The sequence below is a fragment of the Physella acuta genome, unplaced genomic scaffold (genome assembly GCF_028476545.2).
Source record: "Physella acuta isolate Inbredline_101_S28 unplaced genomic scaffold, ASM2847654v3 ptg000398l, whole genome shotgun sequence".
In the NCBI taxonomy this organism is placed as follows: Eukaryota; Metazoa; Mollusca; class Gastropoda; family Physidae; genus Physella; species Physella acuta.
Genome location: NW_026731917.1, coordinates 597,032 through 616,426, shown reverse-complemented (window position 1 = coordinate 616,426; position 19,395 = coordinate 597,032). Strand labels below are relative to the sequence as shown.

The 19,395-nt window shown below is 33.6% G+C and overlaps 1 protein-coding gene across 8 annotated transcripts in view; it reads left to right on the top strand.

Annotated features, from left to right (window-relative positions):
* The window catches only part of LOC131942299 (uncharacterized), a 125,629-nt gene that overhangs the window by 81,178 nt on the left and 25,056 nt on the right, over nt 1–19,395 (top strand). For 6 of the 8 annotated variants that reach the window (XM_059302097.1, XM_059302098.1, XM_059302101.1 and 3 more), the window contains 16 exons: nt 8,314–8,626; nt 9,731–9,760; nt 10,980–11,062; nt 11,271–11,338; nt 11,729–11,916; nt 12,086–12,190; nt 13,503–13,742; nt 14,180–14,473; nt 14,967–15,070; nt 15,312–15,447; nt 15,614–15,757; nt 15,908–16,144; nt 16,279–16,431; nt 17,676–17,912; nt 18,399–18,488; nt 19,154–19,264. In XM_059302097.1, the coding sequence (XP_059158080.1) occupies nt 8,314–8,626; nt 9,731–9,760; nt 10,980–11,062; nt 11,271–11,338; nt 11,729–11,916; nt 12,086–12,190; nt 13,503–13,742; nt 14,180–14,473; nt 14,967–15,070; nt 15,312–15,447; nt 15,614–15,757; nt 15,908–16,144; nt 16,279–16,431; nt 17,676–17,912; nt 18,399–18,488; nt 19,154–19,264 (2,533 nt within the window). The remainder of the gene's footprint in view (nt 1–8,313; nt 8,627–9,730; nt 9,761–10,979; nt 11,063–11,270; nt 11,339–11,728; nt 11,917–12,085; nt 12,191–13,502; nt 13,743–14,179; nt 14,474–14,966; nt 15,071–15,311; nt 15,448–15,613; nt 15,758–15,907; nt 16,145–16,278; nt 16,432–17,675; nt 17,913–18,398; nt 18,489–19,153; nt 19,265–19,395) is intronic. The other 2 variants (XM_059302102.1, XM_059302103.1) reach the window with 2 other exon arrangements.

Below are 19,395 nucleotides of genomic sequence, written 5' to 3'. Positions count from 1 at the left end.
AAAGTAGAAAATAAATTATAGACTACTATTTAAATAACTATAAAGAAAAGCGTGGGTGTCTTCCTTAACATTAGTAAAGGTATCCAATAGATACTAAAGTGACCCACGCTTTTCTTTATAGTTATTTAAATAGTAGTCTATAATTTATTTTCTACTTTTTAGTGCATCATTACATAAAAGCTTGTTATTAAAACGTTTTTTATGAATTTTTTACAAGCTTTTATTTAACTCACTTCCTCTGTCTGTCTGTCTAGACGGAAACGCAGGAGTGAAAATTCGGACAGTTCTACTTGACCGATACGATTCACAGTTGGCACGTGGGTCAAGACATGAAGACAATGCAATCTGAAACTAAATTTGACTTAATTGGATGCCTAATTAATTTTTTATGATTTAATTAAAATTTGGACTGAATTAGTAGGCATGTCTAGCCAACCACACAACACGCGTCATCAATAGCTGCGCCATCACGACCACGTGATGGCTGCGTTCAAAAACCATTGCGCGCCTACTGAACGTGATATTCAGTAGGCGCGCAATGGTTTTTAGTCATGTAACTCTATTGTAGATAAAACATGTAAAGTACTGAAAAAAAATTCATAAAAAACGTTTTAATAACAAGCTTTTATGTAATGATGCACTAAAAAGTAGAAAATAAATTATAGACTACTATTTAAATAACTATAAAGAAAAGCGTGGGTGTCTTCCTTAACATTAGTAAAGGTATCCAATAGATACTATAGTGACCCACGCTTTTCTTTATAGTTATTTAAATAGTAGTCTATAATTTATTTTCTACTTTTTAGTGCATCATTACATAAAAGCTTGTTATTAAAACGTTTTTTATGAATTTTTTTTAGAGTTAACGAACCCCACTAGTTTTGATGCGCATACACCGAACCATTCTTACTAGTCCTATCGGCCGTACTGACAAAATCCGATCGCCAGACTTTTGAGTCGGGTTTGTGTCTTGACCCCCGGCGAACCCCTGATACTGACTAACCGAACCTCTGGGGTTCGATCGAACCCAGATTAAGAACCACTGATATGTAGGATAGCCACTCCCGCCTCGCTAGCTAGCTTGCTGCTACTCTAGTGCTGGTGACATTATAGTCTTAAGTGTCAAACACAGTGACCTTACGTTTTTTAAAGTTTTTTTTATCTCCCTACCTCCTCACCATCGCCACACGATGACAGACCCCCACCCCCACCACACCCCAAAAATTACATCACACCATCACACCTATGCCTACAACCCTCCCCCCCCCCCCCCCCCCCCCAAAAAAAATCGAATTTATTAATTTTTTTTAGAAACATCAATTTAATTTTCTAAAATAGTTTCTGAGCTTGGTCAACATTAAGCAGAGCATCTATCAATCAATTTTTTTTTATTACAACTTAAAAAAAAATAACTTCTAAAATTCAGTGTCTAAACTTTTTAAAATGCAAAAGTGTTTCATCACCACACCACAGACAAAATTGTACGACGGAACTTTCCGGATCCATAATAAAAAAAAAAAACCACTCACTGACTCTTTCTTGTTATGGTTCCCAATAATATGGTCCCTGACCATTTTACTATGGATTGTTTTCTCGGGGGTTTATGTTGTGTTATCACCGCTGACCCCATTGTTTAGGCCACTTAATTGACATCAATCTGCGACCTACCTATTCCCCTGCACCTATATAAACATTCTAGATTTATCTGTAACAACATTGTAGCTATATCTGTAACAATATTGTAGATATATCTGTAACAGTATTGTATCATAAACTATAACAATACTGTAGATTTATCTGTAACAATATATCTATATCTGTAACAATATTGTACCATAATCTCATTAATCTGTAGCAATATTGTATCTATATCTGTTACAATATTTTACCCTAATTTTAATAGTATTTTACCGTAATTTGTAACAGTATTTTACCGTAATTTGTAACAATATTGTAGATATATCTGTAACTATTTTTCACAATTTCGAAACTTTTAGCTATTTCTTTACAAATATTGTACAAAATCTAAACCTTCTAGCTAATTTGTAACAATACTCATTGTTCATGAATTGCTAGTCTATAATTATAAAGGCGACCAACCGTTCTTTGTCTGACCTATTGACCTTCAGACCGTTAACAAGAAAATATATATGTTGGTGTTATGTCAGCGTTCATTTTATTCACATGTTACAATACGCTATTTATCTTGATTAACATTTTACACATCCAGATTTTCTTGATTCACATTTTACAATTTCCATCTTTTCTTGATTCACATTTCACAATATCCAGATTTTCTTGATTCACATTTTACAATATCCAGTTTTTCTTGATTAACATTTTACATTACAAGCTTTTATTTAACTCACTTCCTCTGTCTGTCTGTCTAGACGGAAACGCAGGAGTGAAAATTCGGACAGTTCTACTTGACCGATACGATTCACATTTGACACGTGGGTCAAGACATGAAGACAATGCAATCTGAAACTAAATTTGACTTAATTGGATGCCTAATTAATTTTTTATGAATTAATTAAAATTTGGACCGAATTAGTAGGCATGTCTAGCCAACCACACCACACGCGTCATCAATAGCTGCGCCATCACGACCACGTAATGGCTGCGTTCAAAAACCATTGCGCGCCTACTGAACGTGATATTCAGTAGGCGCGCAATGGTTTTTAGTCATGTAACTCTATTGTAGATAAAACATGTAAAGTACTGAAAAAAAATTCATAAAAAACGTTTTAATAACAAGCTTTTATGTAATGATGCACTAAAAAGTAGAAAATAAATTATAGACTACTATTTAAATAACTATAAAGAAAAGCGTGGGTGTCTTCCTTAACATTAGTAAAGGTATCCAATAGATACTAAAGTGACCCACGCTTTTCTTTATAGTTATTTAAATAGTAGTCTATAATTTATTTTCTACTTTTTAGTGCATCATTACATAAAAGCTTGTTATTAAAACGTTTTTTATGAATTTTTTACAAGCTTTTATTTAACTCACTTCCTCTGTCTGTCTGTCTAGACGGAAACGCAGGAGTGAAAATTCGGACAGTTCTACTTGACCGATACGATTCACAGTTGGCACGTGGGTCAAGACATGAAGACAATGCAATCTGAAACTAAATTTGACTTAATTGGATGCCTAATTAATTTTTTATGATTTAATTAAAATTTGGACTGAATTAGTAGGCATGTCTAGCCAACCACACAACACGCGTCATCAATAGCTGCGCCATCACGACCACGTGATGGCTGCGTTCAAAAACCATTGCGCGCCTACTGAACGTGATATTCAGTAGGCGCGCAATGGTTTTTAGTCATGTAACTCTATTGTAGATAAAACATGTAAAGTACTGAAAAAAAATTCATAAAAAACGTTTTAATAACAAGCTTTTATGTAATGATGCACTAAAAAGTAGAAAATAAATTATAGACTACTATTTAAATAACTATAAAGAAAAGCGTGGGTGTCTTCCTTAACATTAGTAAAGGTATCCAATAGATACTATAGTGACCCACGCTTTTCTTTATAGTTATTTAAATAGTAGTCTATAATTTATTTTCTACTTTTTAGTGCATCATTACATAAAAGCTTGTTATTAAAACGTTTTTTATGAATTTTTTTTAGAGTTAACGAACCCCACTAGTTTTGATGCGCATACACCGAACCATTCTTACTAGTCCTATCGGCCGTACTGACAAAATCCGATCGCCAGACTTTTGAGTCGGGTTTGTGTCTTGACCCCCGGCGAACCCCTGATACTGACTAACCGAACCTCTGGGGTTCGATCGAACCCAGATTAAGAACCACTGATATGTAGGATAGCCACTCCCGCCTCGCTAGCTAGCTTGCTGCTACTCTAGTGCTGGTGACATTATAGTCTTAAGTGTCAAACACAGTGACCTTACGTTTTTTAAAGTTTTTTTTATCTCCCTACCTCCTCACCATCGCCACACGATGACAGACCCCCACCCCCACCACACCCCAAAAATTACATCACACCATCACACCTATGCCTACAACCCTCCCCCCCCCCCCCCCCCCCAAAAAAAAATCGAATTTATTAATTTTTTTTAGAAACATCAATTTAATTTTCTAAAATAGTTTCTGAGCTTGGTCAACATTAAGCAGAGCATCTATCAATCAATTTTTTTTTATTACAACTTAAAAAAAAATAACTTCTAAAATTCAGTGTCTAAACTTTTTAAAATGCAAAAGTGTTTCATCACCACACCACAGACAAAATTGTACGACGGAACTTTCCGGATCCATAATAAAAAAAAAAAAACCACTCACTGACTCTTTCTTGTTATGGTTCCCAATAATATGGTCCCTGACCATTTTACTATGGATTGTTTTCTCGGGGGTTTATGTTGTGTTATCACCGCTGACCCCATTGTTTAGGCCACTTAATTGACATCAATCTGCGACCTACCTATTCCCCTGCACCTATATAAACATTCTAGATTTATCTGTAACAACATTGTAGCTATATCTGTAACAATATTGTAGATATATCTGTAACAGTATTGTATCATAAACTATAACAATACTGTAGATTTATCTGTAACAATATATCTATATCTGTAACAATATTGTACCATAATCTCATTAATCTGTAGCAATATTGTATCTATATCTGTTACAATATTTTACCCTAATTTTAATAGTATTTTACCGTAATTTGTAACAGTATTTTACCGTAATTTGTAACAATATTGTAGATATATCTGTAACTATTTTTCACAATTTCGAAACTTTTAGCTATTTCTTTACAAATATTGTACAAAATCTAAACCTTCTAGCTAATTTGTAACAATACTCATTGTTCATGAATTGCTAGTCTATAATTATAAAGGCGACCAACCGTTCTTTGTCTGACCTATTGACCTTCAGACCGTTAACAAGAAAATATATATGTTGGTGTTATGTCAGCGTTCATTTTATTCACATGTTACAATACGCTATTTATCTTGATTAACATTTTACACATCCAGATTTTCTTGATTCACATTTTACAATTTCCATCTTTTCTTGATTCACATTTCACAATATCCAGATTTTCTTGATTCACATTTTACAATATCCAGTTTTTCTTGATTAACATTTTACATTACAAGCTTTTATTTAACTCACTTCCTCTGTCTGTCTGTCTAGACGGAAACGCAGGAGTGAAAATTCGGACAGTTCTACTTGACCGATACGATTCACATTTGACACGTGGGTCAAGACATGAAGACAATGCAATCTGAAACTAAATTTGACTTAATTGGATGCCTAATTAATTTTTTATGAATTAATTAAAATTTGGACCGAATTAGTAGGCATGTCTAGCCAACCACACCACACGCGTCATCAATAGCTGCGCCATCACGACCACGTAATGGCTGCGTTCAAAAACCATTGCGCGCCTACTGAACGTGATATTCAGTAGGCGCGCAATGGTTTTTAGTCATGTAACTCTATTGTAGATAAAACATGTAAAGTACTGAAAAAAAATTCATAAAAAACGTTTTAATAACAAGCTTTTATGTAATGATGCACTAAAAAGTAGAAAATAAATTATAGACTACTATTTAAATAACTATAAAGAAAAGCGTGGGTGTCTTCCTTAACATTAGTAAAGGTATCCAATAGATACTAAAGTGACCCACGCTTTTCTTTATAGTTATTTAAATAGTAGTCTATAATTTATTTTCTACTTTTTAGTGCATCATTACATAAAAGCTTGTTATTAAAACGTTTTTTATGAATTTTTTACAAGCTTTTATTTAACTCACTTCCTCTGTCTGTCTGTCTAGACGGAAACGCAGGAGTGAAAATTCGGACAGTTCTACTTGACCGATACGATTCACAGTTGGCACGTGGGTCAAGACATGAAGACAATGCAATCTGAAACTAAATTTGACTTAATTGGATGCCTAATTAATTTTTTATGATTTAATTAAAATTTGGACTGAATTAGTAGGCATGTCTAGCCAACCACACAACACGCGTCATCAATAGCTGCGCCATCACGACCACGTGATGGCTGCGTTCAAAAACCATTGCGCGCCTACTGAACGTGATATTCAGTAGGCGCGCAATGGTTTTTAGTCATGTAACTCTATTGTAGATAAAACATGTAAAGTACTGAAAAAAAATTCATAAAAAACGTTTTAATAACAAGCTTTTATGTAATGATGCACTAAAAAGTAGAAAATAAATTATAGACTACTATTTAAATAACTATAAAGAAAAGCGTGGGTGTCTTCCTTAACATTAGTAAAGGTATCCAATAGATACTATAGTGACCCACGCTTTTCTTTATAGTTATTTAAATAGTAGTCTATAATTTATTTTCTACTTTTTAGTGCATCATTACATAAAAGCTTGTTATTAAAACGTTTTTTATGAATTTTTTTTAGAGTTAACGAACCCCACTAGTTTTGATGCGCATACACCGAACCATTCTTACTAGTCCTATCGGCCGTACTGACAAAATCCGATCGCCAGACTTTTGAGTCGGGTTTGTGTCTTGACCCCCGGCGAACCCCTGATACTGACTAACCGAACCTCTGGGGTTCGATCGAACCCAGATTAAGAACCACTGATATGTAGGATAGCCACTCCCGCCTCGCTAGCTAGCTTGCTGCTACTCTAGTGCTGGTGACATTATAGTCTTAAGTGTCAAACACAGTGACCTTACGTTTTTTAAAGTTTTTTTTATCTCCCTACCTCCTCACCATCGCCACACGATGACAGACCCCCACCCCCACCACACCCCAAAAATTACATCACACCATCACACCTATGCCTACAACCCTCCCCCCCCCCCCCCCCCCAAAAAAAAATCGAATTTATTAATTTTTTTTAGAAACATCAATTTAATTTTCTAAAATAGTTTCTGAGCTTGGTCAACATTAAGCAGAGCATCTATCAATCAATTTTTTTTTATTACAACTTAAAAAAAAATAACTTCTAAAATTCAGTGTCTAAACTTTTTAAAATGCAAAAGTGTTTCATCACCACACCACAGACAAAATTGTACGACGGAACTTTCCGGATCCATAATAAAAAAAAAAAACCACTCACTGACTCTTTCTTGTTATGGTTCCCAATAATATGGTCCCTGACCATTTTACTATGGATTGTTTTCTCGGGGGTTTATGTTGTGTTATCACCGCTGACCCCATTGTTTAGGCCACTTAATTGACATCAATCTGCGACCTACCTATTCCCCTGCACCTATATAAACATTCTAGATTTATCTGTAACAACATTGTAGCTATATCTGTAACAATATTGTAGATATATCTGTAACAGTATTGTATCATAAACTATAACAATACTGTAGATTTATCTGTAACAATATATCTATATCTGTAACAATATTGTACCATAATCTCATTAATCTGTAGCAATATTGTATCTATATCTGTTACAATATTTTACCCTAATTTTAATAGTATTTTACCGTAATTTGTAACAGTATTTTACCGTAATTTGTAACAATATTGTAGATATATCTGTAACTATTTTTCACAATTTCGAAACTTTTAGCTATTTCTTTACAAATATTGTACAAAATCTAAACCTTCTAGCTAATTTGTAACAATACTCATTGTTCATGAATTGCTAGTCTATAATTATAAAGGCGACCAACCGTTCTTTGTCTGACCTATTGACCTTCAGACCGTTAACAAGAAAATATATATGTTGGTGTTATGTCAGCGTTCATTTTATTCACATGTTACAATACGCTATTTATCTTGATTAACATTTTACACATCCAGATTTTCTTGATTCACATTTTACAATTTCCATCTTTTCTTGATTCACATTTCACAATATCCAGATTTTCTTGATTCACATTTTACAATATCCAGTTTTTCTTGATTAACATTTTACAAATCCAGATTTTCTTGATCCACATTTTACAATATCCAGATTTTCTTGATTAACATTTTACAAATCCAGTTTTTCTTGATTATCATTCTACAAATCCAGTTTTTTTAAATCCACATTTTACAATATCCAGATTTTTTAAATTCCCATTTTCCAATATCCAGCTTTTCTTGATCCACATTTTACAATACCCAGCTTTTCTAAATCCACATTTTACAATATCCAGCTTTTCTAAATCCACATTTTACAATATCCAGCTTTTCTAAATCCACATTTTAAAATATCCAGCTTTTCTAAATCCGCATTTTACAATATCCAGCTTTTCTAAATCCACATTTTACAATATCCAGCTTTTCTAAATCCACATTTTACAATATCCAGCTTTTCTAAATCCACATTTTATTTCTCCACAGCGTTTTTCCTCCATTGAATCCCGCTCCCCCCACTCCCCCACCTCCCCTAGCTCCCCTAACGGCGACACCTACAAAATCTACCCCCTCCCAGACGACGATGACGTGTTCGCCAACGAGAAGGAATTTCCCAAAGAGAACACAATTGTCCCGCCCCCACCCACACCAGGCACCGCCCCGAGCCTGGAGCTGAAGAAGAGCTGGGTCAGCCGGAAGTTGACATGCCCGTGTTTGGTGCTCATCGTCGCTGCCGTCGTCGTCCTGCTTGGCCTGGCTGTGGGCATCGCGCTCGCCGTCATCTTTGTAAATAAACCTGGTAGGTGGGGGTGTGGGGTTGGTCGTCTGTGTGTGTGTGGTTGGCTGTGTGTAAGTGTGGCCGACTCTGTGTGTGTGGCTGGCTGTGTGTGGTTGGCTGTGTGTGGTTGGTTGTGTGTGGTTGGCTGTGTGTGTGGCTATCTGTGTGTGGCTGGCTGTGTGTGTGGCTGTGTGTGTGTGGCTGTGTGTGTGGTTGACTGTGTGTGTGGTTGGCTGTGTGTGTGGTTGGCTGTGTGTGTGGTTGGCTGTGTGTTTGGTTGGCTGTGTGTTTGGTTGGCTGTGTGTGTGGTTGGCTGTGTGTGTGTGTGTGGTTGGCTGTGTGTGTGTGTGGTTGGCTGTGTGTGTGTGTTTGGCTGTGTGTGTGTGGTTGGCTGTGTGTGTGCGGTTGGCTGTGTGTGTGCGGTTGGCTGTGTGTGTGCGGTTGGCTGTGTGTGTGTGGTTGGCTGTGTGTGTGGCCGGCTCTGTGTGTTGCTGTCTATATAAGTGTATCTCTCTCTCCACGTCTTTTTCTCTGTCTGTCTTTCTGTATGTATGCGGCTGTGTGGCTGTATGTGTGTGATTGTGTCTGTATGTGTGTGTCTGTATGTGTGTGACTGTGTCTGTATGCGTGTGGCTGTGTGTCTGTATATGTGTGGCTGTGTCTGTATGTGTGTGGCTGTCTGTATGTGTCTGACTGTGTGTGTCTGTATGTGTGTCGCGTGACTGTGTCTGTATGTATGTGACTGTGTGTCTGTATGTGTGCTTATGTGTCTAAATGGCCTGCCTGTGTGGCTAATTGCCCATGTCTTTCTGTGGGTATCTTGAGGAGACCACACCTAGTTGGGAACCTAATTAATAATTAATCTTTTGCCTAACTAATCTCACGGTACCTAACCATGCCTAAACCAAACAATTTCTCTCATGTTATAGATGCTTTATTTTTCGTCGTGTGCCCACTAGTTGAGTAAAATTATAATGTGTGGGTCCTAATTTTAAAACTATCTAACAGTTATCATAAAACCTCGGTTTATCAATCTTCATTAGCTCATTCAACCCTAATTATTGATTATTTGAACCCTAATTATTGGCCTAATGAAGCCTAATTAATTAAAATTGTTTTCCCCAGCATCATCATCATCATCCAATCTAACCCAAGGTAAGTAAATTTTACCTTAAGCAGGTCCAGGCTACCTAACCAACGTTAGACTATTAAAAACAGTTCGTTTACTTAAGTCGTGTGTGTTTATTTCATGGGGCAGGGCGGAGCTTGGTGGCGTTATTGTTATTGGAGGGGACAGACTTTATTGTGTGAAGACAACAGGGGGGTGGGGGGGGGGGATATAATCGATTATCATTGCGTGATGTTATGTATGGCCAACCCCCTAATGCAATAAACCATTTTATTGTTATAATTTTATTGAATTATTAGTACTACATTAAAAAAAATTATTACAAGGGAGAAATTCAACCGGCTCTTGGCTATTGGGGTTATCCATAAATCACGTCACGCTTTTTAGGACGATTTTTACCTCCCCCCCCCTCCCCTCCGTCACAGGTCGTCACAAAAAGCCAGACCCACCCCTAAAATGACGTCACACCTCAGCCTACAACCCCCCCCCCCCCTCAAAATTGCAGTTGAATTTTTTTTCAAACATCGATATTTTTCTAAAATCTTATCTGAAGTCTGTCAAAATAGAATATTTTGATCAATTCCTATTGCAATTTACTAAAACAGATTTTTAAAACGCGAAATAACGTCTAAAATTCGTTTTCTAACATTGCTTTTTATAATGCAAAAGTGTGACTTCGCACCATCTAACCCCCCCCCCTCCCCCTCATCACACACCGTCACAAAATTACGGGCCCCCCTACGAGTGTGACGTCATTTATGGACGACCCTATTTCTTTTTTTTTTAACCTGAACTTGGACTCAACCTTAACGGTGGTAGAACTTGTGACGACACACTTATGCATTTTAGAATAGTTATGTTAGAAACTAAATTTTAGCCGATATTTCAAGTTTTTACAGGCATTTTGTAAATTGTAATAGAAATGGATGAATGTACTCAAGGTTGGTTTAACAAAGGCTGAATAGTTTACGAGATTGAAAAACAAATCGAGGTTAAAAACAACTGAAATTTGAGGACGTGGTGCATTATGAGATGTCATTTTAAGTGCCTTTTTACGACGATGGGGAGGGGGCACGGCCATCTATGCCTTTATTATATGGATAAGCTCAATTTTGATGACGACACAGACTACTGACAGAGCTTTCTTGACAGAAAAAAAAAGAATAATGACATTTTATTATAATTGGTATTCATGCAACGTTGTAAAATAACCCTATACAATGTCCAGTGTTTTTTTCACTGCAGAAATTGAATACTACGGCCATCTAGCTTTGTCCAAACCTTGGTCAGGCACTACGGTGGAACTCAGCGAAATCTTTTCACATGACGTAAGTCATTTTAAAAATGTCATTGTTGTGTCCCTTATTTGTAAAGAACACAGTAGCCTCCCCTTTTGTTCTGTGTACGACTCCAATTATTCGTTGTTTTTAACACATTTTTTAAAAGCACACTACATGTTAATTCAAATAAACTATTCTTTTTTTTATCAGAAAGCTTTGAAACTCATTGTTTTTTAAACTGATTTATTATCAACAGATTGAAATCATCTTAAATTCATCAACATTGCACAGCTCATTCATAAAAGCAACATTTAGTAATTTAAGGTAACTTTTTCTTATGCTTCTCTAGCCATTACATTTTAAAATCACGTGGGCTTCCATTTTAAAAATAATTTTTACTAGTTCATTGAAGTACAGAGCTGACAGTTAATAGGGCAGGTAAAGTAGAGTTCACCTATTTTTGTGATCTATGCATATTATAAAGATAGTAAGTTCACTAGCAAAAAAAATTTTTTTTTTCACTGCTCTGTTATAGCACTTAGTAGGCTACCTTTGTTAAATCTAGTTTGTTAAAAATTGTTTTAAAATTGTAATGTAATGCTATAAATGGAAAATGAAATGTTATGCCCTAAAGAGTAAAATGTTATGTTATGCTAAAAATGGTAAAAATAAAATGTTACGCTATAAATGGTACATTTTTATTCTTCCCCACAGCGTCAACAATACAATATTGTTTTTTAAACTAAACTTCAAGCGAAGTTTGCGACTGCTTGAAGAATTTAATCAAGATGTCTCAGATATTGTGTTGGCAAAAACCGTCCAAAGAATTTTGCGCCAACAGGTTGTGGAAAATGCAGGGAACTTAGTTCTGTCAATCTTGTCAGAAACTGTTGTGATTCTAGGTAGGACATGTTCTTCTTCTTCTACCCTTCTACACACAGATCCATGTACATACACAGATGTTTACATATTCAGATATCGACACACATACATACACTTGTATATGTAATACCTCAATATTTGATTTAGTGTAACACATTTTTCATGATATTTATATTTTTATTTGTTTAGAAAACATTCCAGTGACTGAATCAACAGTGACCACTCCTTTCACATCAACCATGTCATCACCACAAACTGAATCAACTTCAACAACCTCTACAACAACAATTTCTGGTCAGTTCTCTCACCTTTATGCTCATTTATTTAATTCATTAAAAACATCCTCACTCGAGGCCAGCATTGTGGTTTTTTTAAATCCTAAATTTGAGTTTTTTATAGGACTCTTTTAATTAATTTATTTATTGGGAAACAGAGGTAGATAGAAAGATTTACTGTGTTTATTTTTTTTTTGTACTAATCTATTTTGAAATGCATAAAAGAAATAACTTTCCGTGTGTTTATTTTCATGTATTTTTGACATACACAGAAGAAAAGACTTTTACTGTTTATTTCCTTGTATTAATCTGATTTGACATACACAGAAGAAATTACTTTCACTGTTTATTTTCTTGTATTTTTGACATACATAGAAGAAATTACTTTCGCTGTTTATTTTCTTGTATTAATCTGATTTGACATACACAGAAGAAATTACTTTCACTGTTTATTTTCTTGTATTTTTGACATACACAGAAGAAATTACTTTCACTGTTTATTTCTTGTATTTTTGACATACACAGAAGAAATGACTTTCGCTGTTTATTTTCTTGTATTTTTGACATACATAGAAGAAATGACTTTCGCTGTTTATTTTCTTGTATTTTTGACATACATAGAAGAAATGACTTTCGCTGTTTATTTTCTTGTATTTTTGACATACATAGAAGAAATGACTTTCGCTGTTTATTTTCTTGTATTTTTGACATACATAGAAGAAATGACTTTCGCTGTTTATTTTCTTGTATTTTTGACATACATAGAAGAAATGACTTCCACTGTTTATTTTCTTGTATTTTTGACATACATAGAAGAAATGACTTCCACTGTTTATTTTCTTGTATTTTTGACATACATAGAAGAAATGACTTCCACTGTTTATTTTCTTGTATTTTTGACATACATAGAAGAAATGACTTCCACTGTTTATTTTCTTGTATTTTTGACATACATAGAAGAAATGACTTCCACTGTTTATTTTCTTGTATTTTTGACATACATAGAAGAAATGACTTCCACTGTTTATTTTCTTGTATTTTTGACATACATAGAAGAAATGACTTCCACTGTTTATTTTCTTGTATTTTTGACATACATAGAAGAAATGACTTCCACTGTTTATTTTCTTGTATTTTTGACATACATAGAAGAAATGACTTCCACTGTTTATTTTCTTGTATTTTTGACATACATAGAAGAAATGACTTCCACTGTTTATTTTCTTGTATTAATCTCATTTGACATACACAGAAGAAATGACTTTCACTGTTTATTTTCTTGTATTAATCTGATTTGACATTTGAAGAAATGACTGTTTAACTATTTTCAGGTCGCTGCTTGCCCCTGACAATTGAACAGTGCCAGTCTTATCTTGGAACGTCCAGTTTTTATCTGCCTAATTTTCTACAACACACCCACCCTCAAGAAGCAATCAATAAATTCAACGAACTCTCAGGGTCCCAAAGGCCGAAAAGCTGTTCAGATTCATCTTTCATTTTCTTGTGTTCCATGTTGTTTCCTTCATGTAAAAACTCAGCACCTCTTTACCCCTGTGATTCCTTTTGTAGAGGTAAGACTTTAAAACTTTTTAAAATTGATGGCATCTTTTAACTTGGAAAACTAAAATTGACCTGTGTAATGAACCTTTATTTTTTTTTTTAATTAACCAAAATTGACAGCTTTAAAGATGATTCAAAATTAAAAATTTATAATAAGTAACTGAGGCTTGATTTACGGTGCTCTTAAATATAATTAAATTAAAGGTAATCGTTGTTTCTTTATCAGCAAAGACAAATTTAAATAAAATATTGTAAAAAAAATTTTTTTTAAATATCCTGTGTATAAAATGCGACTGAAATATATTATAATATTTATTTTGGTGCTTTGAGTAAATAAAATCTAAATTAAAATCTAAATAAATAAATAAAATCTAAAACATTTGAGTCATTAAGTCCCAGGGATAATCACCACAGGTTTTTGTATCCAAAGTTTGTATCTGTTCTACAGTTGTGAAAGACGAGTGTGGAGATTTGGCTGGGTGGCCTCTTGTGTGTGATCAGTACCCTCGTACAGACTGTTTAGCTTCACCCAGCTTCACATCAACACCATCAACAACTACATCAACAACATCAACAACTACATCAACAACACCAGCAACCACAACTTCAACTTTAAGTTCTACACCTACGTCCACAACTACATCAACCTCAACATCAACTACAACTTCAACATCAACTACAACAACATCAACTACAACATCATCAACTTCAACAACCCCCATCTCTACAACAATGGAACTATGTAAGTAGCTTCCTTTATTTAATATATAATTGTTTTAAATTAGTTTTTCCTTTCTTTTGAAAATATCTCGTGTAATTAAATGGTCCGTGTTTCTTTGAATAAACCTAATCCACTTGATAAATTACCTTCTGTTAGATTGCTTTCTAAAATAATCCTGTTTTCTTTTTAATCCAAACATATGTGGAATCCTAATATTTTAAAAAGCTTCATTCTAGTATTTTCCATTACAAGCCAAGTATCTGAAAAACTATGTATCTGATTGAGTTTAATGGAACTCAGAAAATTATGAAATATATTCAAGAAATATTTAGTTATATTGTTATATATATATATATATATATATATATATATATATATATATATATATATATATATATATATATATATATATATATATATATATATATATATATATATATGTTAGAAATGTGATTGTTACTTCTTGATTGTTTCTTCTTGATGTAATCCAAAATGTATGTTTTGCTTTATGCAGCCAGCTGTATACAGTTTGACTTTCCTTTGTGTAATGATTTTGGCTTCACAAGAACCTATATGCCTAAAACTGATTTTTGTGATGATATAGAATGTTTGATAAAGGTAATAGTATAAACATTGAATTATTATTTTTAGTTTCCGTGAATTTTCTAATCGTAAAGTATTAATCACAAAAAACCTTTCTTATTTAGTTGTATTAAATATTGCCACCTACTTTTTTTGTCTTAAAATAAAGTTTCAATATATTTCTAATATAAAACAATGTATTTAAAAAAAATGAAGTACCTTTTTCAATCTGATTGTCCATTTTTAATATATTAACTTATAAATCTTACTTCCACAGGAGTTTTTGTCATTTTCTCAAAGAAGTCTGGTGGAAAATTGTACTAAAGATCTTTCATTTTTCTGTGGCATATATTTCCCGCAATGTGATGAAGACATCATTGGTGAATATCTTCCCTGTTCAGAGACCTGTGAAGGTTAAACTCGTTTTTTCAAATTCTAAGACCAATAAAACATTTCTGAAATCAAACAGCAGTTTAAGACCAACAGTAACCTAGGAACACTGTTAGTAAATCAAAGAACCGCACTTTGACAATTGTTCATTTTTTTCTTCAATATTAATTTTTAATAAATGGATTTCAGATGCTGTTGCCAAATGTGGAGAGTATATGCCATATTCTTATAACTGTGCAGATTTTATTGGTTACAACAAATCATACCCACAATGCATTCCACCTAAGTATGAGGTCACAACTACGCCCAGTACAACAGAAATCCCACCTTTAGGTAAATTTTAAAATGTTACAAATATTTAATAGAAGGAAATACATTTGAAACATCCCTGACCATGATTTACCATTTTTTACTGTAAACATGATTTTTAAAATGCTTTCTTATTTATCAACAAAATTCTAATCTTATTTGCACATGTTTCAGAGGCCTGTGTGACTCTGAACTACAGATTTTGCGCAGATGAAGGTTTTAATGTAACTTCTGAGAGGACTTTATTCACAAACTCAATTGCTGAAGCAATAATGATGTTTGAAACTTATACGAATCAAACACTTTATTCAGATTGTTATAGCCAGTCAAAGTTTTTCTTGTGTGGAAGTTTTTTTCCAAAATGCGAGCAAGGATATAAGCTTCAATATCCGTGTAAAAAATATTGTGAAGGTCAGCATAACTCACTCTTTTATTGATAGCTTTTAAACAATACATTTAAAGAATAAATGTAATGCTAATATATAAGGCATTGTCAAAAATTATGTCAACTTTAAAACCTGTATCATTTTTTTTCTTATTATCAGAATTAAATTCATTCTGCCCCTACCTACTTCATTTGGATTGTGAAAAGTTGCCGGAAAATGATTGCTTGAGCCCCCCAGCCACCACCAGTGCTCCAACCACACAAGCTGGGGCTACAGAACCTACTACAAAGGGAGTCACCCCAACTGCACAATGTAAGTTACCATCCTAAATAAGTTCTGCTCATAATTTTCTATCAGTTCAAAAACTGCAATTTAAATTTTAAAATGTGTAAATGTTGTAACAGAGCAGAATATGACAAAATGAAAATTGCGGAGTCTGATATCATTGCCAATCAAATATCCATAAAAAACCTCATACAATGTTAGCATTTTAACCCCTCTCCATCATAAATACATCTCCCCTCCTCCCCCTCCCCCCTGGCCTAGTTGTGTGATGTCATTTCTGGATGAACCCATTTATGGTCCTTTTAATTAAATTTAATCCACAGCTAAAGCACACATCAAGTTTGTTTGATGCCTTTCTTAAAACTAAAAAGACAACATTCCAGTACCTCATTTCTTCCTTTAGTTGAGGGCCTTTTAACCTAAAATGTAATTACTTAAATGAAACACAATTAGCTTATACTGTGGTAAAATAAAATATTTTTAAATAGACTTACTTATACATGTAAGACTTTACTGCAATACCCAATATCCTCTACATAAACTATTTACTAATAGAACATAAAGCACAATGTATTTTAAAACACTAGTACATATACATTATTTTGAAATCAAACATATACAAGTGAAACTTTTATTAAATGCAACATACTTTAAAAAATTACTTTGATATATAGTACACAAAAACTGTATAAAAAATCTGTGCATGAGCTTAAGAATAAATTAAGCTTGCTTTAAAAAACACACTTTCTTCTCCATTTAAGCTTTTGCATTATTTTAAGTCAATTGAAAATTTTCTTGCACAAAAGGTTTCCTTTAAACTGAATGTAAAGGGAACTATTTTTTCTCTCTGCCCTTTCCCTTATATATTCCAAGTGTTCCACGCCATTTTACTTTCCCATCCCAGCTAAGTCACATGCAAGAGACCTATCAAAGCATAAAAATAAGAAGAAAAGTCTTCTTTTAAAGTATGCCACAGTATTGCCTTATACTTATAAAAAGATACATTATAGCTTTTTCTTATTAAAAACTATTTGTAGCCTCTATACTTGTTAAAATGCCAAATAAACAATCTTATATATGTGAAAATGCCAAATGAACAGTCTTATTCTTGTTAAAATGCCAAATGAACAGTCCCATACTTGTTAAAATGCCCAATGAACAGTCTTATTCTTGTTAAAATGCCAAATGAAGTCTTACACTTGTAAAAATGCCAACTGAACAGTCTTACATTTGTTAAGATGCCAACTGAACAGCACCCTACTTATTTCCAGCCTGCCAGCCCCTTAACTTCTCCATATGTAACGAGATTGGCTATAACTTCACCTCCTTCCCAAACATCTGGTCTGACAAAACTGTCGAGGACGCCATCCAATCTTATTACAAAATTGGTGAAGTGGCTGTTTCATCTGGCTGCTCTTCTAGCGCACTCTTCTATATTTGTCACATGATCTTCCCTTTTTGTGAAAAAGATGGTATCAGAAAATTGCCATGTTATTCCTTCTGTCAGGGTATGTTACTTTCCTACATAACATGTTTCACTAGGGCTATCCATATATCATGTTTTCTTGCTACAACAAAAATAAAAAGGTTATACTTTAATTTCGTCAGCTTTAACTGTAACTTGGAGTATAAATATTCTGAGTCCAAAATACAGTTGAGTGTTAAATAAACTCATTTTCCTATTTAAGAGAAAATATTAGAATGAAGCCGATTTAGGATGATTTGTGTCCCAATTTAAGTAAATATGGATAGCCTCTAGATCTAGTTAGTCTTACATATGTTCCAAAAAAGTGGTTTCATTTTAAAATTTAAAAAATAAGTCAGCACAGTTTAACTGAATATCTTAAATATAAATGGAAAAATCTTTTGTTTGTAGAAATAATAAATCAGAAACCTATTAAAATAAAATGGCTCTTACTTTGCCATATTCTTATAAAAATGAAATAAGTCGAGAAATCCTTCTCAAACACACACAAAAAATGTGTTTGTTGCAGAGATGAACAGGAACTGCTCTAGCGTGCTCTTCCCACAGAATTGTGGCATTTTCTCAGATGAAGATTGCTTGAATCCACTTCCTCCAACAGGTTACAAAACATTCTATTATTTCAAGTTATCTTTTCAACAATCCTAATTTTACATTCACCCCAATAAAAGTAAATAATGTCTAAAGTCTGTTGTGTTTTACAGAACAAAAACAAAAGCACATTAAACCTGATTTTTCTATGCTGAGTTTAGCTTCTCTGAAATTTCTTAGATTTTTTTTTACCTGTTAATTTTTCAATTTTTGAAGAGCTAATTATCAATACTTTTTATACAGCTATTGTTTTTGGGGTAATCAAATTTATTTCTTTTCCACTTGATCTCATTACACTAAATTTTGTTTTAAAAATAAATGCAACCATGGCATCATGTAAGTTATGATCCATTTTAGACAAAAGATCGAGATTATTTTTTTTTTTAAATATGAATACCACATCTAGAAAAATAAACAGATGTTTTTTTTTCTTCAAATCCCCTGTTTTTTTCCTTTTTTAAATTCCATTCTTATGTTATGCATTCTGTTTGAATCCTTTTCTATGGTATTTAAAGTTCACATATGATATTTATAGTACCACATAAAAGCATTGGGCATGCTATGCATAATTTTCTTTTTCATTTTTCGCAAAAAAAATAAATCTGTTAAGCATTTAAAATATTATCACTTGATAAGTGTCTCTCCTTTAAGAAGTGCTGGTTGTTTTTATTTTAGACTGTGCAAATACTGAGTTCAAGTGTAAAAGCTTAAACAAATGTATCCAAAAGTCTTTAGTGTGTAACCAAAACAATGACTGCGGGGATTGGTCAGATGAACAGAACTGTGGTAGGTACACTTTTCACCTTTTGATTGTTGTAAAACCAAACATTCAACACAACATACCCTTGGCAAATATCAGACTCTAGCTTTTTTCAAGTGTTGTGAATGTGGCCTTTATTTGTATTAACTCTATATTT